Source organism: Acomys minous (assembly GCF_964271855.1).
Source record: "Acomys minous genome assembly, chromosome: 11".
Taxonomy (NCBI): domain Eukaryota; kingdom Metazoa; phylum Chordata; class Mammalia; order Rodentia; family Muridae; genus Acomys; species Acomys minous.
The window spans coordinates 71,169,490-71,193,868 of NC_140492.1; the positions used below are offsets into that span (position 1 = coordinate 71,169,490).

Consider the following 24,379-nt stretch of genomic DNA (forward strand, 5'->3'; position numbering starts at 1 on the left):
TATATCTTTTCTGTAAATTAATGGTTAAATCTAGAGGCTTAAATTTAGGAAATATAGCTTGATGGCAGAGCACTTAGCACATGCGATGCTGTGTGTCCACCCCTACGTTTTAAAAATTATTCAGAGTTGTTGCTATGTGAATGTGTTATTATTTTTAGCCTCTCCCCTTATTGTTGGATATTTGGAGTGTTTCTAAGTTTTGCTGGCATGAATAACTCCCTGATAAATGTTCTTGAAGGACTAATCACTTTCTGGCCTGACCCTTCACTCTCTGTTAGTTTCTGCAGCTGGTGGATGCCTGTGCCAGCTTTCTCACAGAAGCCTTGAACCCAGAAAATTGTATTGGAATACTGAGGCTGGCGGACACTCACTCCTTGGACAGTTTAAAGATGCAAGTTCAGAGTTACATCATTCAAAACTTCGTTCAGATTCTGAACTCTGAGGAGTTCCTTGAACTTCCTGTGGACACCTTGTACCATATCTTGAAGAGTGATGACCTTTGTGTGACTGAGGAGGCTCAAGTGTTTGAGACGGTGATGAGCTGGGTCCGGCACAAACAGTCAGAGCGGCTCTGCCTGCTCCCCTGCGTCCTCGAGAACGTGCGCTTACCGCTTCTGGACCCATGGTACTTTGTGGAGATGGTTGAGGCGGACCCTCTCATTAGGCAGTGCCCTGAAGTCTTTCCTCTGCTTCAGGAAGCCAGGATGTACCACCTTTCCGGAAATGAGGTGAGTTGGATGGGAGAGATGTTGCATTTCATGAGGAGTGTAAGCCATTAGCCAGGGGCTCTCAGAGATGCGAGTGGCTCTTGCCCACAAATCCATCATTCCTGAAGCTGCTGGTCCCTGATCTGTATGAGGAGATGATATCACATTTTCTCACAGCTGTTGGGAGGATTACATGACAAATGGAAACCCCTTGGCACTGTGCCTGTCACATCCTCCCCAGCCCAGTTACGTGCAGTCTCATCAAATCACCATTCTTGAAGAGGTTCTACTTCCTAACACTTTCCCTCTCCTGTGAGAATTTGTTTCTGTTGTTCTATTCTGACATTGCCTAAGCTCAGAGGGTCATCATTTCTCTCCCGAATTTTTGGAAACCCTTTAGAACTCATCACTGTGCTCCCAGTCTGGCTTCGCCCCAAGTCATCCCTGTCCCTGGGATGATGGAAGATGCAGGTGTGAACTTTGCTGCTGGCCTGACCTTTTCATTGGCTCTCCATCACTTCCACTCTTTCTGCTAAAGCTCCCTGAGCTCTGCTTCATGGCAATTCCTCCTGCGAGGTCTCTGGCATCATTTACTACCCACTTCTTCTGCGTGTGTTTATATTTTTTAATTAAAAAAACAAATGTAATTAGAATGTATTTAAATTAAAGTAAAATTATATCATTTCCCCTCTTCCCTTCCCCCATCACAACTCTTCTCCTTTATCCCTGTTACAATCAATTCATGGCCTCTGTTTCTTTAATTGGTGATGTATACATTCTGCTGTGGTTTTTACATACAGTCCAGTTCCCCCAAAAGCTACGTTTTCTAATCTTTGGTATACAGCAGGTGCTGTATAAATGCCTTCTTCTTTTCCTTCCTCTACCTAACTTCTGCTTCTACTTCAGAACTGAATCCAAGGTCACTTGTGGAACTTGTGTTCTTATGGCCGTGGTTCAATCCTTGGTCATGACACCAGATGCCACATTGTAACCATATCTTGTGAGTATTCCTTGTAAGTACACCTTATCTTGTAAGTATTATCAGCTTGCAACTTGTTACAGTAGGCACCCGGTCCTACTGGACTTTTCATCTCCAGGTCTCCAGGTCTTAGGCAAAATTTCTGGTGTGTTGTGAATGGTCAATGTTTATGATTAATCGGGCACCAAGAAAGCATTTGATCCCACTGATCTCTTTTGCAATTCCTGAAGCTGTCTTTTACTCAGAATCTTGTAAAGACAAGATGTGGTTTAGTGAAGGAGCAAGATAACCAGGAAGCTATAATATAGGGAGAGCTTGTTATTGATTTACACATAGGAAACTTCATGTATGCAAAAGTTCCAAGATTAGCCAGCAAACCTTATCTGAAGGTAATGGTGGAAACCTCAGCTCAAAGTTGTTTTGGACTCTTATCCATCTGCATCCCCTTTAGAGGATGTTCCCTTACCTGTGTAGATCTCTGGACTTCTTAGTTGTTCTTAGGTCTGCCACTTGTCTATTTGTCACACATATCCTGAGTGTTTGGTATTATAGGGTTTTTGTTGTTGTTATTGTTGTTGTTGTTTGAGAGACGAGGTTTTCACTTTAGATCACACCATGCTAACGAACGCAGTGCTGCTTTGCTTGTCAGTTTCTTTTCAAATGGAGTTGCAGAAAATTTTTCTGTCTATACATGTATCTATAGTGAAGTGGCATCTTGAATTCCAGATAGTGGCTCTTTGTGTCTTCCCTCATCCCCCACATTAGTTCTAGCTATATAGTTCATTTTGTTGATTTTTCTCAATAACTTCTTATTTCATTTAACTAGTTTTTTTATTGTTTTGTTGCTTTTTCTACTTAATTTTCTTTCTATTTTGATCTTGATAGAATTTTTTCTGTTTACTTTCTGAATTTACTTTTCTTTTTTATTATTTAAGTAATTTATTCAGATTACATCTCAGTTGTTATCCCCTCACTTGTATCTTCCCACTCCCTTTCCCTCCCTCTTTCATCCTTTTCCCCTCCCCTAGGTCTGTGACAGAAGGGGACCTCGTCCCCCACTGTAACATCACAGCCTATCAGGTCTCTTCCTGGTAGCCTGCTTACTCTTCCTCTGAGTGCCACCAGGTCTCCCCACCAAGGGGAAGTGGTCAAATAGGGGGCACCTGAGTTCATGTCAGAGTCAGTACCTGCTCTCCACACAATTGTGGAGAATGTGGTGTCCATTGGCTAGATCTGGATAGGGGTTCTAGGTTTACTGCATGCATTGTCCTTGGTTGGTACAGTAGTTTGAGCTGACCCACCTGGGTCCACATCTGCCAGCCTTAATGGTCTTCTTGTAGGTTTCTAGGACCCTCTGAATCCTTCTAGTTCCCCATTCTTCCTTACCTCTCACACCTAGAGTCCCAATAGGGAGTCCCAATCTCCTGCCAAGTGAAGACTTTGAAGGGACATCTCTGTTGGGCTACTGTCCAATTATAAATGAGTATATACCATTTTTCTCTAGTTTCTTAAAGAAGTTGAGGACATTGATTTGAGGCCTTTCTTTCTCCTATCATTATTATCCCATATGGAATCGTCACATAATGCATTACCCTACAACATCACAGTTCAAAGCAGCAGACAGAGATGCGGACCAATGGCGTTCTTGCCTAACATGCACGATGCTCACTCTGTTTTCAATCCTATACTGCAAAAGGAAAAGAAAAGCAAAATGTCTTGGATTAGTTGGGTAGCTCTAACTTAAAAGTCTCTTACTAGATATCAATCTGTTAGCCATTGGCTTGGGCCTCCGCAATCTCGAAGTTCAAATGAGATCACAGCATTCTCATGACACTGACTCGCAGGATTGCAGGCAGGCGCCAGTTCCTTGCTGGCTGTTGGCTTGAAGCTATGCTTTCTTGCCATGTGGGCATTTCCATGCAGATGACATTCTTTCAGAGCAAATTGTCTAAGAGAGACTAAGAAAGCAACCACTATGGAAGCTTTAGTGTCTTTAGTAGTCTGATGGAATACCACTTTTGCTATAATCTTTTGATTAGAGAGACTGATTCTGGACAATATGGAAGGAACTACCAGGGTCTGAGTTCTGGGAAGAAGACATAACTTGAGGCCAATGTGAAGACTGGATACCAGAGTGATTTGGATTGTAAAAAGTAGTCTATACTATGGGCCTTAGTTTCCTGTCTTGCCCATCCATCCATCCATCCATCCATCCATCCATCCACCCATCCATCTATCCATCCACCCATCCATCCATCTATCCATCCATCCACCCATCCGTTCACCCATCCATCCATCCATCCACCCATCCATTCACCCATCCATCCATCCATCCATCCATCCATCCATCCATCCATCCACTCATCCATTGACTCATAGAAGCTCATAAGCTCCATTAATGCTCTTGGTGTTTCTTGGTGTTGAGGATCCACTAGAGAAAAAGGGCTGTCCTCATAAAAAATTACAAGAGTGTCCTTAAGCATTGCCTATAGTATCAAAATCCTCACTGAGCAAGGTTTGTGTTTGGGGTTGGGCTTCAGGTGCAGGGGTGGGGGAAGGTTTGGGGACAGAAACAGACTGGTATTGGAAGGAAAAGGTGCAGAGAAGCAACATTTGCCTTTGGCACCAAACTCATTGTTCAATACTTTCAAGTGTCTTCAAGTTCTTTGTCCTGCTGCTCCCAACCTTACTCCATGGACTTTCTGCTATTTATATACTTAGCCTCAGTACATTAACGAGGATTTATCCTGTCACATATCTCCCCATTCTTTCCTTGAACTCATAACTAAGAGGCCTGGCACAGATGTTATAGCCACAGTCTAAACTCTAAAACTGGGGATGCGAAGTGTTCTGGCTTTGGCTCTTTGGCATATAAAAACAAATAGTAAACAAAATTAATAGAAAAGCAAAGGTAGGATGTTCACTGACATTTTGTTAATTTTTCTGGAGGGAGATTCACTCTTGATAGGGCACTAATGACAGACCCAAACTGATGATCCCACTAAAGTTCAAATTGGTGGTGCAAAGAGTTTATTGTACTTACTTATAGAACACGAGTAAGATGTCACTTACAGTAGCATAGGTGATTCCCCCCAACTCCCAAACAGCTGCATCTCTGAAAAGTTGATGATATCACGCAACCTGCACCATGGAGCTCCATGTTCGCTTAACCATTGACTTCCTATTTACTGTAGCCTTTCCCAAGACAGCTTGCAGCTGGAGGAGAGCAGGAGACAAACGACGGGTGGATTCCCAGATAAAGTCCCCTTTTCCTTCTGCTAGGGAATGTCAGCAGCGTCAGTAGCATCAGTCACCATTACCATAGGCCCATCACTGCAATATTATTATACAGTGCGCTTGACCCAGGGCTTAGTGAATAATAACTATTAACTGTGCCTTTACCCAAAATGAGCCCCACCCACAACACTCCCACAATACTCTCTCTGGGATAAGCAGATGGCAAGAAAAGAAAGCGTGCTGTGCTATGGCCTTGAGGCCCCTCCCTCTTGCTACAGAAAGATAAGCTCTGGTCCTTCCCACCCCCTGCTCCGTGCTCCTTGGCAGATAGCATAGGTCAGAGGGAAGCACCTGCGTGAAGCTTGCCCATCTCCTCCAAACCATGAGTCAGAAACATCCTTTCCTCTCAGGATTTGCACCAAAGGCTCTCTCTGTGTCTGTGTCTCTGTCTGTCTCTCTTTCTTGTGTACACATACACACAAATGTAAACACACACGCATGCAAATATACACACCCTGCAAACCAACTCTCTGTGTCTCCGTCTCTCTCTTTCTCTCTCACGTGTACACACAGAGACACATACACGTGTGTAAATGCACACACACACACGCGCGCGTGTGTGCACACTCACACACACACACACTTTGGCTCTCTATGGTGAGGATGCTTTATTTCTTTTAAGGAAGCTCCTCTTTGGAACTGCGGGCCTGCGGCGCCCTGCAGGGTCCTTCTGCTAACGAGGCTCCTCTCAAGGGCTGTTGTGTCAGCCCCTTCCCATGAGCCTGCCACCTGCTCTTTCTTTCTTTATTTTTTTACATTATGACAATAGGTATTGAATAAATGTTAATTTTGACTTTCATTCCAGGAGTTCAGGTGTCAGACCAGGTAGGAGAGGAAAGACAGGAAGTGCATATGATGGTAAACACACTCTTGTTCTCTTAAAAGAGCAACAGAAATGACAGGTAACATCTATTCAGTGCCGATTACAAGGCATTCCATATATTATGCCATTTAATACAACAAACTTCCTGGATCGTTAAGATCACGTAGCCACTAGACACATGATGAAATCATGGTCAAGGAGGTGAAGCCACGTGGCTGACAATGGTGGAGGAAGAAGTTGTGACATGACTTTTGTGGTTCCACAGTCTGGGCGCTACACTGTCATACTGTATTCCCTCTGCCTCTGCATCTGTTACAGGATATTTGATCACACTGTGCAACTGGAAAAATCTGTTTCTAGTTGTAGTGTGGCTCAGCCTTAGCACACGCCTTTAATCCAAGAGCTTTCTATAAACAGGATTAAATAAAGTCAACCCTAGGGCAAGAGATGGAGCAAACAACCAGTTGACAGAGAGTGCACACAGGAAAGAACCATAGAGAGTGAGAGGAAGTCTGGAGGATGGATAGAGAGATGCACAGGAAGTAGAAAGGAGGGACATTCAGTTTGAAGAGTTTTTAAGACAGTGAGGAGAAGAAGGGGCTTTTTCCTTCTGGGATGTCAGCTGACTAGGAAGCTGACTAGGAAGGTCATCCAGATGCTTTCTCTGCCTCAGCTAGCAGCTTTTCACCCCAGCATTTGGCTCCAGAGTCTTTATTAGTAAAACCAAATGCTTGGGATTATGTTTTTAAAACAACACACATTTCCCCATTGATTTCTAGATTATTTCAGAGCGCACCAAGCCCAGGATGCATGAGTTCCAGTCTGAGGTGTTCATGATCATTGGCGGCTGTACGAAGGACGAACGATTTGTGGCAGAAGTCACCTGCCTGGACCCACTGAGGCGCAGCCGCCTGGAGGTGGCCAAGCTCCCACTGACAGAACATGAGCTGGAGAGTGAGAACAAGAAGTGGGTGGAGTTTGCTTGTGTGACACTAAAAAACGAGGTCTACATCTCTGGTAAGCAAGAGGCCGCTGCCCAAGCAGTTCCCCCGATAGCGTCGCATCCCTTCCTAAGTGAAAGACCAACCAAGCAACCTGTATGAACGTCTGTGAGTTCGCAGTGCTGCAGCTCTGGCTAGCTGAGGGTATGGACCCAGGAGCTCGGGCGGTCTTATTCTGGAGCAAACATGATCACTTAACAAATACCGGGACGGGAGTAGCACTGTATTAAGCTATATGAGGACAGATGAGAGCAAAAATGAAAGTCATGTTTGGGCTTGCTTAGTCTGCTCCAGGCACAGGGCACTGATCTGGGTTTAGGACCACAGTAGTGAAATGTCCGCAAACCTGACCTTCCCAAACTCCTCAGATATTCTGTGAGACACTTCTACTGAAGTACAGATGAACACTGTACTTTTTAATTACTAAGTTGTTGCTTGGTCACTAACGATTATTTGTTCTTTCCTTCTCCTTAGACTTGAAGTTCCATGAAAGTTAACACTGTCTCTCTTACACGTAGCAACGCACATACTCAACAAATATGTTTGAGTGACAGGCTCTCCGCCATCTCTACTGCATAGTAAATAATTTGCTTTTAACAACACGTAACCACCAGTCAACATCCATTCTGTCTTGCTGTCTCCCACACACGGCCTGAATGAGAAGACACATCCATTCCATAAAGCCTTACCTGGAAAGGCCACAGATAGTCCACTGGCAAAAGCCAGCAGTGTGCCCTTCTTTCCCAGAATAGATGTGGGGTTGGCCATGTCGTTTAGTTGTGTGTCCAGGAAGGACGAGCAAGTTTGGTAATCAGAACTGGTCTTTGCCACTTATACTGCACATGTACTTGATGCTTAAATCTACTTAAAAAATAGCATAGACAATAGTTTATGAATTTGTGGAAAGGCTTTTAGAAGTGGTCTTAAGATAAGTTAATTGAAAGTTTGTCAATTACTAAACTGTCCTCTACAAAGATTATACACTTTGTAGTTTAACCAGTGCCCACTTTCTACATCCTTGCTAACAATTATTTTTTTTTAAGATTTATTAATTTATTTATATTTACAGTGTTCCACCTGCAGGCCAGAAGAGGGCACCAGATTTCATTATAGATGGTTGTGAGTCACCAAGTGGTTGCTGGGAATTGAACTCAGGACCTTTGGAAGAGCAACCAGTGCTTTTAACCTCTTAGCCAACAATTATTATTACTACTCACTTCTGACTCAATAGACTAAGATTTGTGCCTTTGTGATGTTGAGGATATTTTATGTAATTATTGGCTAATTAATTTTATTTATTTTAAAATATGTCTGTTCACACCCGTTGGTTCTTTTGTGTTTATTTTGCTTTTGTTTTTTTGCATCCCTTGTTAAATATTCTTTGCTTTGTGGTATACATACTTGCCCCCTAGATTGTGCTTGTCTTTTGGCTTTGATTTAAAATTACACAACCATTTTTTCTATGTGATTCTGAATTTCATGTCATATTCTCCAAGTCGTTGAATTAGTATCCTACATTTTCTAGTTACTTCTCCAAGTCACATTTGGAAGTTGTTTTACATGTAAGGTAAATAGCTATCAAACTTGTCTTCAAATAGACAATTGCTAAATAACATTTATTTCATAATTTCTACATATTTGTTGATATTTGTTTTTAGTCAGTTAGCTTATCTAATGATATTCATACTATTTTTTCACACTATTTTTTATTATCCTATAATATTTTCATATTTGGTAAAGGTAGCGCCTTTCTTTATTCTTCTTTTTCCGAAAGTGCTCTGGCAGCAGAAGGCTTGCCTGGTGTGTGCTCCATCACCAGCAGCACAGAAAGGTTTTCTCAGTGAGTATTAGGATTATCCTATCGGGTCATTAAGTACTCCTTAAAAGAACTGAGGGCCTAGACACCCAAGGGAGGTCAGATATCTGCACTAGCAGGTCTTCCCATCTGCAATATGCTTTCCAAGCTAACTAGGTGTTAAGTACATAAATAAAACATAACATTTGTTTTCTTTTAATAAAGATCTCATTGAAAGTTTTCGTGGTGTTTCATCTTTAGTACTACCCGAAATGGGATCAGTAGCTCGATGTCTTGAATAAAAACCTCTAAAAGTTATAAAAGAAAGACAAATGCTCAGAACACATGAACACAGACAGCACTAGGAAAAGGAAGCTCAGCCCTTCATAGTCTTGGGACCAAACTCAGGGTCGCAGTCTGAACACCAGAGAGCCAGGCTTGTCCACACTTATGCTCAATTAAAACAGCCAAATTAGTAACAAAAAGCAGAAAGAAGAGATTTATTCAATGTGGCCACATTGCAAAGAGGAACGAAGGGATCTGATCCTGTGACCTTGTTCAAGTTCATCTTTGGGGCTGTAAAATGAAATTACAAGTTTTTGATTTGTTTTTATTTTGTTGAGACAGCGTATCACTATGTATCCTTGGCTCCTCAAAACTCTCCATGTAGACTAGGTGGACCTTCAGTTCATAGTGACTTCACACCTGCCTCCAGAGTGCTAGGATTAAAGACATGGCACCTGCCCCTGTTGAGATTAGTACGTGAAGGTCAAGGACCAAGCAGGCCTGGTCAAGATGTGGTCCTGTGCATCACTAGCCCATTCTCGGCTGGGTTCCTGTCTTATGTGACCAGAAGGTCTGACAAGTTTTTAGAATTCTGTGAAATCTCTTTCTGGCAGACAAGCTCTCCCCATGGCTGGTGCTAGACTCTCAGCGTCTTTCTTCTCACAATGCGAGGCTCCTGGAGAGATTCTCATTTCTTGGGGTCCACGGTCTCATTTAGTAGTAAGCCTGACTGAGGGACACAAGCATCTCTTCAGCCTGTCTTCCTTCCTGCCACGCAGGTTACAGCACTGTAACAAGGGGTGGGCAGGTGGTGGTGGGGGAGCAGGCATTGTGGGTGCAGTCTTGGAGGACTGTTGGAAGCACTTATAAAAATTCAGAAGCACGTGTCTTTGACCTAGATATCACAAATTTGTGTTCTAAGACAGTTGTAAAGAAAATACTGGGGGCTGGGCGTGGTGGCTCACGCCTTTACTCCCAGCACTCGGGAGGCAGAGGCAGGTGGATCGCTGTGAGTTTGAGGCCAGCCTGGTCTACAAAGTGAGTCCAGGGCAGGCAAGGCTACACAGAGACACCCTGTTTCAAAAAAGAAAAAAAGACAAAATAAAAACAAAACAAAATGAAGAGAGAGAGAGAGAGAGAGAGAGAGAGAGAGAGAGAGAGAGAGAGAGAGAGAATATTGGCCATTTTGCTCTCAAATGATCAATTGTAAGGGTTTCATGTTTTCATAATAAAAATTACTTTAAAAATAGGATAAGTTCCACTGCTGTCCAGCGGTACAGGAATGGCCTCCTTTGCTCTGCCAGCTAAAGGATTAAAGATGGGAAAGGAGTGCTGCTGGAAATCTTAGGGAGCCCAGAAGAGCCACCAGATGGCACCAAGGAAGCCAGTAGTCTCTCTTTGGGGTTCTTGGTCTTATGAATAAACAATTTTAAGAATAGACTCACATGGATGCTAAGGACAATTTATTGGGGTTTAAAAGAAAAGCCCCACGAGAGGGAAGCTACAGCTCTCACAGCTGCCTGGAAGGGAGGAGAGAAACAAAAGCCACGCTGCTTTACGGAAGGCAGTCTGGAGATCGGCCAGCAAGGCCCAGGCAGCTCCCAGGCGGGTAAGGGAGCTTTAAAAAGAGCACAGAGCCCCTAGGCATTGCTTAGGGATTTTAAATCCTTGGCCAGCATCTGAAAGAACAGGGCAGAAGAGAAGAGCTAGAACTCGTCAGGCCTCAGAAAGAAAGGCAGATGCAGCCCCATCTAATGGTGGCTCAGATGCTGCCTGACTCAGGGAGGGCACTAGGGTGGGAAATTCTGGAAAGGAAAAAGCACATTGTCTTGAGGTGGACCTGCCTTCCTGTGAGTCTCCCCTGGCCAGATTCCTGACCAGCCCCGCTGGATTAACCCTTGTGAGGAGGCACAGGCTTGTCTCCTCCTGGAGCTGCGTTCCATTCTTTGTACTACTTATTCTTTTATATAGATGGAAGACGAAAGGTCAAATAATTTTGTAAAATCTCTTGATAATTCCTGTTTTTTCTTCCTTTTCCTTTTCTTTCTTTCTTTCTTTCTTTCTTTCTTTCTTTCTTTCTTTCTTCTTTCTTTCTTTCTTTTTTTAAATAAATAAGTACACTTAGAACAAAAGCTACCTTCCAACTTTCTGGCTGTCAAGGTCCTACCACCCCTGCCCAACCTTGTTCCCCGCTTCTTGGGGCCACAAACACTGGATGAGCGGGGACCTATCTACCGAAAGACTGACCTCACCGAAGCCTCCCCTGGATCCTCTCAGTTCCCCTCCCTGAGCTGTAGGGGTACTGCCCACCACCCCAGCCTCTGAGGCACAGCTCACCACCCCTAGGCTTTGTGGCTTCTTATTCTTTTGAGTTTGTCTTTCCTATCAGACCGTCAATAGGCTGTCATTATCTCTCTCATCTTCCCTAGCTGGGACGCAGCTGAAGACTCAGCACTTTTAGGGTTTGGGGAATGCTGGGGGAAGCTGTATTTTGAGACATCTGGTTGGTGTTTTTAAATGCTTTGTATCTCTCGTAGGTGGCAAAGAAACACAGCATGATGTGTGGAAATATAATTCTTCAATCAACAAGTGGATTCAGATTGAATACTTAAACATAGGCCGCTGGAGGCATAAGATGGTCGTACTGGGTGGCAAAGTCTATGTAATTGGGGGTTTTGATGGCTTACAAAGGATCAACAATGTGGAGACATATGACCCCTTCCACAACTGCTGGTCAGAGGTATGGGGGATTGTCTCTGCGAGTAATTTCAAAACAACAGCAGCAACATCAACAAAAATACTGCCTGTGCTGGAGGCTGACTCTTTGGCCCCTTTGCTCCCATAGACAGCACCTTGGCTCCGGACTTCTCTCCTCCTAGGGGTCATGGCATCAACATAGCTGACCCAGTCTTAGTGATAACATCCTTCCAGGTGGCAGGGCTCTGGATGGGAGTTGTCCTGTGCTTGTCCTGTGCCAGCCAGAGCCACAGCTATAGAGGGAAGGCAGAGCCTATCTCCAAGATGCTCAGCTCTGTTGGTGACACTACCTGGCCCAGAGTCTGTCTCCTCAGATACCTTCTGTCCTGTTCTTCTTCATCCCAGAGACCCCAGGGTCCATTTATTACAGCACTCGTGCACATAGGGTTGTTTGGATATGGCCAGAAGTCAGCCATATTTGTTTCCTCATTAATGATGAACCACTCACAGGCCTTTGTATAAAGTGTCGGCAAAGCCATCTCTGGTTAAAACTGCCCCAGGGCAAGAAAAACAACCTCATCTGCAGTGTTTCCACATTATTCTCAGGTGCAGGTTTTCTTTCTTATTATCAGAGCATGTTCCAGCTTCAGAAAGTTTAAAACATGCTCACTGTAGGCACAAGGAAAGGTTATTATCATGTCGCCATGGCATCCAGCTAAGGCTGGAGAACCTGCTGGGCATTGGCCTAAGATCTTCTCTACCCATCAAAAGTCCCATCACTCAGCCCCTAATGCAAATCGACAAGAGGATCTTGGAAGTAGTCTCTTTTCATGTCCCAGGGTTTACAAGTTGCACAAACACAAATCTGGCCTAATCCCCAAATCTGCATGAATGTGGATATGCTGGCTTCCTGTATATAGACATTTAGTCTTGCCTGCATCAGTCCTTCCCTAAGAGCTGGGCTCTGGGATAAACAAGCAGGAACCAGCCAAAACACAACTTGTTCTAGGCTGCCTAGAGACTCTAGAGACGATGGGCTTTGCATCTCTCTGCATGTGACTGGGAGCCAGGCGCTTTGGCAGTTCAGTCAGAGCATGTGTCTTGTGACTTTCTCCAGCAATCTGAGCTGCCAGCTCACACTGCCTCCCGTGCCTCTGTCTCTGCAGGCAGCGCCCCTCCTTGTCCATGTCAGCTCCTTTGCAGCCACCAGCCACAAGAAGAAGCTCTATGTTATCGGAGGAGGACCCAATGGGAAGCTGGCCACGGACAAGACTCAGTGTTATGATCCTTCAACCAATAAGTGGGTTTTGAAGTCGGCCATGCCAGTAGAGGCTAAATGCATCAATGCAGTCAGTTTCCAGGATCACATCTATGTTGTTGGTGAGTCAGTGATGGCTTCTTACTTATCTGTAGCTCCTTACCCATATGTCCAGCTGGGAGATTAGATATTACCCTCTTGAGAAGGCCTGGATGATGTGGATGGGGCTGAAAAGGAAGAGAAGATGCTTTTTGGCCTAGGCCTTAGTGGAATTTCCCTTAAAGTCCTGGAGGTGGTAATAGTCACACAAAGCGTGGATGACACCGTAGCCCAGTGGAGGAAGTCAGAGGTCACTGCAGGAGTAAAGTTGTATTGTGAACACAGCAAATATACAGAAATCGAAACAGGCAGTGTAGCGAGTACTCAAGAAACAGGAAACATTTATATGTTTTAGTCTGCGATATGGGAATATTCCTCTCCTGCTTGATTTTTAGGGACCTGAAAAAATATACTTAGCAGAGAGGAAGCCTGGCCAGCCAGCCATCTAATTGTTAAAAATGTTAATTCTTAGTCCTGACCATTCCTTAGGGTTACTAGGGAGCCTTTTTGCATGCTGTACGTCAGACATGGGAAACAAGAAGGGAAGAGAGTGCTTTGGAATAGTACAACTGTAATTTTTTTTTAAAATTTCAGTTGATTTTAATGTGGAGCTACAGCAGAGAACTACTGATTAAACAAGTGCCAGAATAAATAGCTTCAGCGGTTTATCAGGGCTAGTCAGAGAAGGCACTGGGAGGTAAAACACTGGAATACATTAAGGAAACCACAGCTCACCCTTGCTTCAGGTCTCTTGGGGTTTTGCTTGTGGTCAGGCTCCTGGAGGTTTCAAAGGTCCAGTATCAAGATGAGCAACTCAGGCTGGTGTCTTAGAAAAGACATAATTTGTAAAGAGATGCTTATTTCTAGCTACTGCCGGGTTGATGATTTTTATGAACTGCTTCTGTGCGAGGCCCTTTTGGTACATTACAACCACTGGGCTTTTAGTGCTTAGGGCCATAGATCAGAATGTAGCCGGGCTGGGGTACCTAAAGCATCAGTTGGGGCTCTACCTGGAAGCCAGTCTTAGGGTACGTTTTTGTAGCTGTGCTAAGTCAGGTGTCTTTTAGGACCAGATTCCTACCTGGTCAGAATTTAAAGGAGGTGAAGTTTCTCCATGTTATTAGCCTGCAGGTTCACTCTGGCTTTCTTTCTTTCTTTCTTTCTTTCTTTCTTTCTTTCTTTCTTTCTTTCAAGATTTATTTATTTATTTATTATTATGTATACAGTGCTCTGCCTGCATGTACACCTGCATGCCAGAAGAGGGCATCATATCACATCATAGATGGTTGTGAGCCACCACGTGGTTGCTGGGAATTGAACTCATGACCTCTGGAAGAACTGCCAGTGCTCTTAAGCGCTGAGCCATCTCTCCAGTCCCACTCTGGCTCTCTTAAAAGAAAGCCACCAGTCTACTGTTTGTCTGGTAAGATGGCAGACTTGGCCTAATCAGAAGTAGCACTCTCGTGATCAATGAGAAAAGACCCAGAAAGATGCCCTGCATGCATGTTCTTTCTTTGCAGGTGGTGCCATGAGAGCGCTCTATGCCTACAGTCCTCTGGAAGACAGCTGGTGTCTGGTGACACAGCTCAGTCACGAGCGAGCCAGCTGTGGCATTGCACCCTGCAACAACAGGCTCTATATCACTGGCGGGAGGGACGAGAAGAATGAGGTCATTGCCACTGTGCTCTGCTGGGACCCTGAGGCTCAGAAGCTGACAGAGGAGTGCGTCCTGCCCCGAGGAGTGTCCCACCATGGCAGTGTCACCATCAGGAAGTCATATACTCACATCCGGAGGGTTGTGCCTGGAGCGGTGTCTGTGTGACTGCAAAGGGCGGGGTCAAGAGTCTTTGGGCACTGATTCTGAACCCCAACTTGCTGAGGTTCCTTGTGAGCCTTAGGCTTGGCTTGGGTTAAAGGCTCATTATAGGGTATCTAGGAAGCTGTGGGGTGTATGAAAGCAGACAGGAATGCTTGTGCGACCTACCCCGGGTTGAAGGGTAATGTTTCAGATTCCATGCATGCCTGTGCAGGCACTTATCCATGGTAATTCACTTAACTATGGCAATGGCCTGCTTCCGGATAGTGTCCCGCCAGTCTTAGAGGCAGGGAGAAGGGATTTCTGACAGGGCAACATTCGTGGGTCACTCAGGGAGCAAGTAGCTAATCCAGGAAAAACTCAGATCTTTCCATGTCAGTGTCTCTCCCACTACACTCTTTAACTCAGATCAGAAAGCAGAAAGCATACCCCAACCTTGGGTTTGTATCTCTTTCTGGCAAGTTTGCTAAAGACAAGGGAATAAAGGCATTTGTCTGAGCAGTTTTCCTTTTATTTCTTGTATATAGACCACAAGGCGTTCTGGTCTTGGAGCCTTTCAGGCCACTTGTGTCAAGAGCATCTTGTTTGACCCGCCACTGGACAAGTCTGTAGGGACTAGTCTGGGCAGGCCCATTTGTTTTGAAAAAGGTACCGATGTGTCTTGTTTCACCCCCACATTTGTAACTGTCGATTTTGATTATAGGATATGTCATTTTGGACTAGAATTCTCACTGCCAGTTAGTGGCTGGGGGTGGCTCATTGGATAAAGCACGTGTCCAAACCTGATGACCAGTGTCAGGAGCCCTGGAGTCCACAGGAAAGCTGAGCAAACATGGTAGCTGCCTGCAATCCCAGTGCGTGAGAAGCAGACGCAGGGCTTCCACAGGACACCCGGGACAGTTAGTCAGAGTTGGTGACTACGGTTCCTCGGGAGACCCTGCCTCAGTAAATGAAAATGGAGGGCAATCGCTGGGAGAGTGAGGGCTCAGCAGTTAAAAGTGGATGATGACTGAGGAAGCCCTTTGGCATCGACTTTGGGCCTTCGCACCTGTGAACATGTACATGTACCCATGCTGCATACACATTAAAAAACAACAATAAAATTGAGTTAAAACTAAAAAAAAATTAAAAAAAGTTTTCAAAGTATTACTTTTGGTGTCCTGGCCTCTCAGTGTGCAATTGTTGCTTTGTTTTTGTGTTCTCCTTCCTCTCTCCTCCTCGTCCTCCTCCTCTCCTTCCTCCCCCCTCCCCCTGCTCTCTTGAACACCTTTATACTACTTGCCATCCCTTCTAGGAGTGTTCTTCTAGAATAGGTTCCTCTGGGTGGCATTCAGGAATTTGAATCTATATTCCCGGGACTCGACTTTTACAGACCTTAGTTTTTCAGGCTCCTTGGAAAGCCTTTATGTGAGTTTCAGATCAGCTTGGCCCACTTTTTTTTTTTTTTTGAACTTGCACTCAGCAAGTTTATTTTATTTTATTTTATTTTATCCCACTGGCCCTCACATGTGTTTTGGAGTCAAGTTCTTTTTTTTTATTAATTTATTCATATTACATCTCAATTGTTAGCCCATCCCTTGTATCCTCCCATTCCTCCCTTCCTCCCACTTCCCCCCTACTCCCCTCCCCTATGACTGTGACTGAGGGGGACCTCCTCCCCCTGCATATGCTCATAGGGTATCAAAAGTCTCTCCTTGGTGACCTATTATCATTCCTCTGAGTGCCACCAGGCGTCTCCATCCAAGGGACATGGTCAAATATGGGGCACCAGAGTTTGTGTGAAAGTCAGATCTCCTTCTCCACTCAACTGTGGAGAATGTCCTGTCCATAGGCTAGTCTGGGTAGGGGTTCGAGGTATACTGGCTTGGCCCACTTTTTGACTCAAAAAACCAAGAGTCAGTCCTTCACTGAAAGTAAAGCTATTTCAAATGACCTCAGTGGAAATGCGTTTTCGTTCCTGAGATGGAGAGACAGGCCGCGAGCTCTTGTTTCCTATGCTGCGGTAAAGGATGTAGTGACTGCGTCGTCCGAGATGCTTTATTCTTATTGTATAATTTCCCAGCTCTCTTTGTAGAGTTGCACTTCATGTCATACTGTGCTTAAGTATCTCAGGAGTTTGAGAAGTTAGAGGAATTCGAGTTGATGATGAATTTAATGTTTAGTAAAAAAGTTATGTCTGGAGGAAAATTACTGGTCAAACTAGATTTTAAAACTTTGGAAATTTCAGATATTTCTACTTCTACCTAGTTTTTGTTTTTGTTTTTGTTTTTGAGACAAGGTTTCTCTGTGTAACAGCCCTAGCTGTCCTGGACCTCATGCCTCCGAGTGCTGGGATTACAAGCATGCACCACCATGCCTGGCCTATCTAGATTTTATAAAGGATAAATAGAAATGCACCTTGGTGAGAGCTATTATCAGGTACCAGGACAGTTCTGTTCCTGTTATGGGATGTGATTTCAGACAACACATTTGTACATTCTTTCTCGACTTCCATACATTTAGAACACTCTGTCACCAATGAACACTAGCCCCATTCACAACACTCTCAACTGAAAAAGTTCTCTCTAGTTCAACTCATCAACTCTTCGTGGAGTCCTCTGTGCTGTTGAGACTCGGGTGTGGCTAGTGATTGACAGATCCCTATCCTAAAGACACTCAAGAAATAAACAGGTTAGAAGACAATACTCTAGTTCAACTTTTCAAGTTAGTTCAAAGTGAGAGGCACGTGAACTCATGCGGCTGTATCCACATTTTGCCTGCCTTCCACAGAGTCCCTAGCGGAATCGCTTATGTGATTCTCTCTGAGCTTGTGGGTAGAATCCATCTGTGAGCACTGGAAAGTCAGACTAGTCTAAAGGCTGCTTAAGAGCAAATGCCATGACAACATCATTTGCATATACAGAGAGTTTGCCCTGCTCAGTGCTGTGGCTGCCTTTTGATGAGCTTAATCAATAACTATCTCTCAGTGTGTGACTTGTTGAGAATGCAGTAAGGACTTTGAATCTAACTTACAGACCTGACTCAAAATGCACGTCTTGACTTTCAAGACTAGTTCAGAATTTATAGGAACACACAAGGAAGGTGTCTGGTTTTTATAACACCGGACGAGCATGTGAATTGTAGCAAAGTCATAAGTACTTGTACTCAAAAAACAGGGGTCCTCAGGAATGCAGGGGAGTGGGGACAGATGTCCTTTGAAAAAGATTTAACATTCTACCTTTGAAGCTGCCCATCTGTAGCACTTAGAGGAAAAAAAAAACCCAAAAACCCAAAAAAACCTAGTTTGCTATTTTTGTACAATTTGTAGAAGAGTAATCAGGCTTTGGGCTTCCAGATGTCAGAGGTGTGGACGTGGGCCTCGAGGGCAGATACTGAGGTTTCCAGGTTCTTGTGTCTCTTTACAGTGAACGGTACTGAAATGCATGGATGGTGGACGGAAATGAGGTGCTTTATTAAGGAGAGATACAAAGAAGACCACTCGACCAAACTCTACCAAAACCAACATCAAATTAACTGTTCTATTAACTATTACCACTATGGGGAGAGTTGGGACTAAGTCGGAGCCAGGGCATCCCAGGACTCAGGTACACTGCCGCAGGACATTCAACTATAGCTGGCTACCTGTTGAGGAAGATCCCGAGTGGCAAAGCATCCTTGGCAGCCAGGAGGGGGAGGTCAGCTGCTGAGGATGAGGTTATGGAAAATGCAAGGGTTTTGGGGTTGTGAGTGTGCTTGCACGAGGAAAAGGGACTAAGGAATAAGGAGCTTCGAAGCTCAGTGGCTTGGGAAACAAGCATGCATGCTGACTCAATTTTCTTTATTCTATTTTATTAATTTATTTATATTACATCTCAATGGTTATCCCCTCCCTTGTATCCTCCCATTCCTTCCTCCCTCCCATTTTCTCCTTACTCCCCTCCCCTATGACTGTGACTGAGGAAGACTTCCTCCCCCTGTATATGCTCATAGGGTATCAAGTCTTTTCTTGGTAACCTGCTATCCTTCCTCTGAGGGCCACCAGGTCTCCCCATCCAGGGGACGTGGTCAAATATGAGGCACCAGAGTACGTGTGAAAGTCAGACCCCACTCTCCACTCAACTGTGGAGAATGTCCTGTCCATTGGTTAGATCTGGGTAGGGGTTTGAAGTTTTTATATTGCATACTAGCGCAAGGGGCATATCCCATGAAAGTCTTCACTAACCAGGAAACTGGAACAGAGGGAAGGACATCCTACTGGGACTCTAGATGAGAGAAGCATGGGAGAATGGTGAAGTTGAAGGACCCAGAGGATCCTAGAAACCTATAAGAAGAACATTATGATAGGCAGATTTGGGCCCAGTGGTCCCGCTTAAACTATGGCACCAGCCAAGGACAATACAGGACTCAATTTTCTTAACCAAAATATTTTATTAACAACTTATTGACCGAGTCTACGTCAATTATAACCTGATTAACCAAAACAGTAGGAAATGAAGATTAATTGACACAACAACAAAACCTTAAGGATATCAGTCCTGAGGAACGATTCTCTGATCAGGAGCCACAGGATTTCTTCTACTGGAACAGGGAGTAACAAGACCTCAGAGTCTCAGCAAGAGCCGGAGCTCTGAAGCCTTCCCTCAAGCAGTTTTTTCTAGGAGTGTCTTGAAGGGCAGCGATGAACAGCCAAATCTATCCCAAGTTTCCAATCCCCACCGCTGCCAGTTCTGGGCTCATTTATATAGCTCCTCCCAGAGTCTGTTCACAGGATCTTTTTCATCTGGTAGCAATTAAGCTCCTGCATGAGGTGGTTGCCCTTCTAGTGAATTAATATCACCTGTTCTCTTACTAGACCATTTGATCCCACACTTGAGATCCTAAAGAACAGGTTTCTCTCCTTCACATGCACACAAAAAAGTCTATCTGGAGTAGTTCCATATACATACACATATATACATATAAACATATACATACACATATATACATATACAGACACACACAGACACAGATACACACACACATACACAGACACACAGACACATACACACATACACAGACACACAGACACATACACACATACGCAGACACACACAGACACACACACAGACGCACACACACACATATACAGACACACACAGACACACACACAGACATACACACACACACACACACACAGAGACATACACAGACACATACACAGACACACACAGACACACACACACACAGACACATAGACACACACAGACACACACACACACACACACACAGACAGAGACATACACAGACACACACAGACACACAGACACACACACAGACACATAGACACACACAGACACAGACACACACGTATATTTCTGAGGCAGGGTTTCTCTGCGTAGCCTTGGCTGTCCTGGACTCACTTTGTAGAGCAGGCTGGCCTCGAACTCACAGCACTCTGCCTGCCTCTGCCTCCCTGAGTGCTGGGATTACAGGCGTGTGCCATTGCACCCAGCTTAGATTGGTATATGTAGTGACAGCCTTAATGAACTGGACCAAGAGTAAGGCTGGGTTTTTAGAGTCTTGGGTGGTTTCTCTAACCCTATGCTAATTGGCAGTGATATAATTTTTTTTGCACAGTCTCTAAACTACTCCAGATGGGATTTTATTCCCCATGTCCAATTCATTAGCTAATCTGCTCCTGACCATCACCACAGTCTCAGACAGAAAAAAGGTCTGAGACTCTGCAAAAGGACCCCCGAGGTACATCTTTTTAGATATTTAACAACAGAGAGGATGAGGGAAAAAGAGAAGGAAGAAGAGAAAAAGGACAGGGATCGTAGAATACCAGAGAGATTAGCGAGCTCATCCTCAGTTCCTGGCCTCACTTCCTCAGAACCGCCTCCTGCCAGCCCCTCACCTGCCGCAGCCTCCTGCTCATTCTTCGCCCACCCCACTCATGCGAGTATAGGACGGCTTCAACTACATCATGCCTGACCCTGAGAGGGAACGGATGGCCTTTGTGGGGCTCTTCAATTTTTCTAAATTTGGATCCCTAACTTCTCTTTTGTTGCCCATACCCACCAAAGGCTCCACCAAGAAACCCCTCTCTCCCCCTACACGTTTCTTAATGCCACTGACAATTTAAATAGTTTCTATCTAGAGTTTCTCCCCTCACTCCCAGGCCCTTCCTGGCCATTCTTTATCTTCCTTCACATTACCCTGGGCCCTTGCTGTCCTCTTCAAAATATGTGCTGAGTTGTCAAGTTGATTTTGGGATGGGGTGGAGCTATTGCCTTGTCCCCATCTTGGCTGAAGCTGCCATCTTTGTTTTGGGGAAATTGTTGCTATGCCTGCCATCTTTACTAAGGACTGTCAGCCCCGTTCAAATCCTTGCTAAACTCCAAATACAACTTCTGTCTTTTAAGCTTCTGCTGGTGCAATTAATTACAGGATTAAGCTTTACCTAGTCTCCGATTTTACATTTTCAATGTTATATTTCTATAATAAGCTACAAAATATTTTTATATGTTTTGTTTCAAGGTTATACAGGCATATTCCGATAAATAAGCTAATTTACCTTTGTCTTTACTAATACCTAGACAAATAAATAAATGCTGTTCCTCCTGTCACCAGATGTTCTGGATTAAACTACAGTCTTCCTGGCTAGTAGGTTTGATATAGTGAATTCAAATTGTTCTGAAATGTTCTTCTGTATTAATACATTGAAACATATTAATTCTGAGAACATTCATTTGTTTACAATGTTAGAACTTGATTGCTATGCTCTACTTTCATTCTCAAAAGCTTAAAAATCACTGCCTTACACCAATCAAGGACAATACATGCAGTAAACATTGAACCCCTACCGAGGTCTAGCCAATGGACAGGACATTCTCCACAGTTGAGTTGAGAGTGGGGACTGACTTTCACACAACCTCTAGTGCCCCATATTTGACCCTTGATGGGGAGGCCCAGTGGCACTCAAAGGAAGGATAATAGGCTACCAAGAAGAGACTTGACACCCTATGAACATATACAGGGGGAGGAGGTCCCCCTCAGTCACAGTCATAGGGGAGGGGAATAGGGTGAAAGTGGGAGGGAGAGAGGAATGGGAGGATACAAGGGATGGGATAACAATTGAGATGTAATATGAATGAATTAATAAAAAAATGAAAAAATCACTGCCTTAGAAATATATTTAGCCTTTTCTAATCTATAATATAGTTTTAGATTTTTAAAATAAGCTAAACTAAATCATACAGGAAACTGTTATGTCTGTTTATGAACTATGTTTATTATTTTTACAACTTCAACAGGAAAAAACCCCCTAAAGTCCTAGTCTTTAATCATTAAGATCTTAGAAATAATCAAATCTTTTTTACATGTTCAAAAATATTTTTAGTTATGCTAAAAACTAATGTGATTAATTAGGATCATAACATTCTGCTTTATGTTTGCAAGATGTAGTTTAGAGGTGATAACTAAATATTGACAAAGATTGCTTAACTCAAATGTTGGCCCTCAAGCTTGCCAGAGATCTACTGACTATTGCATTTAATATGTGTAAACTTATTGTAATAAACAGAGAGCCCCCAAATCCTACCAGTAGTTCCCAAGGTCCAGAAGATTTGATGACTTCAACTTTGGATTATGGTATGCAAACCACTGGGCAAGAATGCCCCCAATGTCTCGCCCTCTGCTAGAGGCAGGAGTGAACTGTGAACAAACTGGACAACCAGAGAATTATTATCTCATGTTGCTGAAAACGAGGTGAGGTCAGTCTCTCTCATGTTCTCCTTCCACAGCAACAGCCTCTCGTCCCCTGTGCCTGATGGCCAGACTGTTTCTGTCCATGGTGCCATGGCGCCATGGTGCCACAGGAGACAACTGGGCCAATTGTGTAGGTACTGGGATATGACTAAGTAGTCATCTCTGTCATTTTTATTAATATATAGATTCATTGAGGTTACAATTTATCCTTCTCATGTCTTTAGTCACACTGACAGCTAAGCTGATGTTGGTTTCATAGCTAGAAAATAGACAATTAGCTCTTTATCCCATGGTAATCTACCATGTTAGTTCATTGGTCAGTTTATCAGCTAGTTAAAACTGCTAGATGCTAGATCTCTTATTTAAAAAGGCAATCAGTTTTGCCTTACAGACCTCAGGTTAAAGATAATCAGGCTTCAAATACCTTCCTAATCTTTGTAATATACAAAAAACCAGTCCTTATATCTCACTCCTGGAACTGTTACTGCCAGATCTAAGTACAGTCTACCTTGCTACCAGACTTAAAAAGACAGGTCTCAGATACAACTTTTTATCATTTTTTAAAAAAAGATTTATTTATTGTATATGAGTGCTTTATCTGCAGAAGAGGGCATCAGATAACATTATAGATGGTTGTGAGCCACTATGTGGTTTCTTGGAATTGAACTCAGGACCTCTGGAAGAGCAGGCTGCTTAACCTGCTGAGCCATTTCTCCAGCCCCCATTTTTTTAAGCTAAAGGTCAGTGATTGCTCATAGCAATTTCACCTATGTCTTAAAGCTTCTGAGATGTTTTGTGAATGTTGGAAATTCTAGAAAGGTGTTTTAAGGTTGATACATGCAAATTATGAATGTTGAAGGCCTAAGAAGGTGTTCTAGATTGGTAAATGCAAGTAATGAAGGTCAGAATGTCTGAAGGGATGTCTTATTTCTTGTTGTTATGCTACTGCTGCACTGAGACTGTTCAGAGCCTTAACACTAATCACCAGAGCTCTGATTTATTAATCTGTTGGTGGCAAGACATTCCACTGTATGACCTGCTATCATATTTCCAAATTTGGAATTTCCTTTGGTTTTTCTTTTACTTAAAATGTTTCTCCTTCAGTCTTCTGGACAGAGGGAAGAAGCCCCTCTTTCATAATGTGTACTGATGCTGAAAATTAAAAGATCAAGTGAGCTTCTTACACACACCAGAAAAGGTTTTGACCTTGTTTTCAGATCAAATGAGTGTTTGTCCTTCTGTTCTTCAGGAGGTTTCTGTCCTCTTCAGATTATGATTCCACAGGTGCCAGAAAGATCCATAAGGCTTCTGCCTTTCATAAGTTCACCTCAAAGAGTATTCATGCTTTCAACCCAAAGATGTTTCCCAAGCCTCTGCTATACTATAACACAAAAGGGAGGTCTACCACCTTTTCCTACAATGTGTATTTCACTGCAAATTACAAACAATGGTGGTGCTAACATGTCTAAAATTTATCTCTTTTTGCAAACTTAAAAGGATTCTTGTAAACTATGGGAAATCCACCTCTCAGGTCAAATGGAATACATATGAATACTGTCAATCAACAGCCTAAGTTTCCCACCTATCGCCTATCTCAGAGGGTGGGTCTCCTCTCCCTTTTCCTGGTTTTGGGACTCCTCTAACTACCTGATTGCTACATTCTTGTACACAACACTGGATAATTGCTGGATCTTCCCTTCTGGTTGATGTAAATGTTTCTTGCTGTTCTTGCCAACACATCCAAACCCTTTATCTAGGACCTTCTTCTCCCTTGGGTGAGATCTTCCTCTAGCAGCATGGTTTGATCTCCCTCCCTCTCCATTCATGTTCAAAATCTCAGCACCGGGTGGCCATGTCTGTCAGGCCACGCCCTTGGCCTCTGACCAGTGCTGAC

General features: G+C 43.7%; 1 protein-coding gene across 2 annotated transcripts in view; it reads left to right on the plus strand.

Moving 5' to 3' along the window:
- Positions 1–15,895, plus strand: part of KLHL6 (kelch like family member 6) — a 41,748-nt gene extending 25,853 nt beyond the window's left edge. Inside the window, exons 3-7 of one of the 2 annotated variants that reach the window (XM_084801637.1) lie at positions 288–728; positions 6,586–6,823; positions 11,425–11,627; positions 12,751–12,964; positions 14,462–15,895. In XM_084801637.1, the coding sequence (XP_084657763.1) occupies positions 288–728; positions 6,586–6,823; positions 11,425–11,627; positions 12,751–12,964; positions 14,462–14,763 (1,398 nt within the window). In that variant the 3' untranslated portion in view covers positions 14,764–15,895. Of the gene's footprint in view, positions 1–278; positions 729–6,585; positions 6,824–11,424; positions 11,628–12,750; positions 12,965–14,461 lie in introns of both variants that reach the window. The other variant, XM_084801636.1, reaches the window with a different exon arrangement.
- The last annotated feature ends 8,484 nt before the right edge of the window (positions 15,896–24,379 follow it).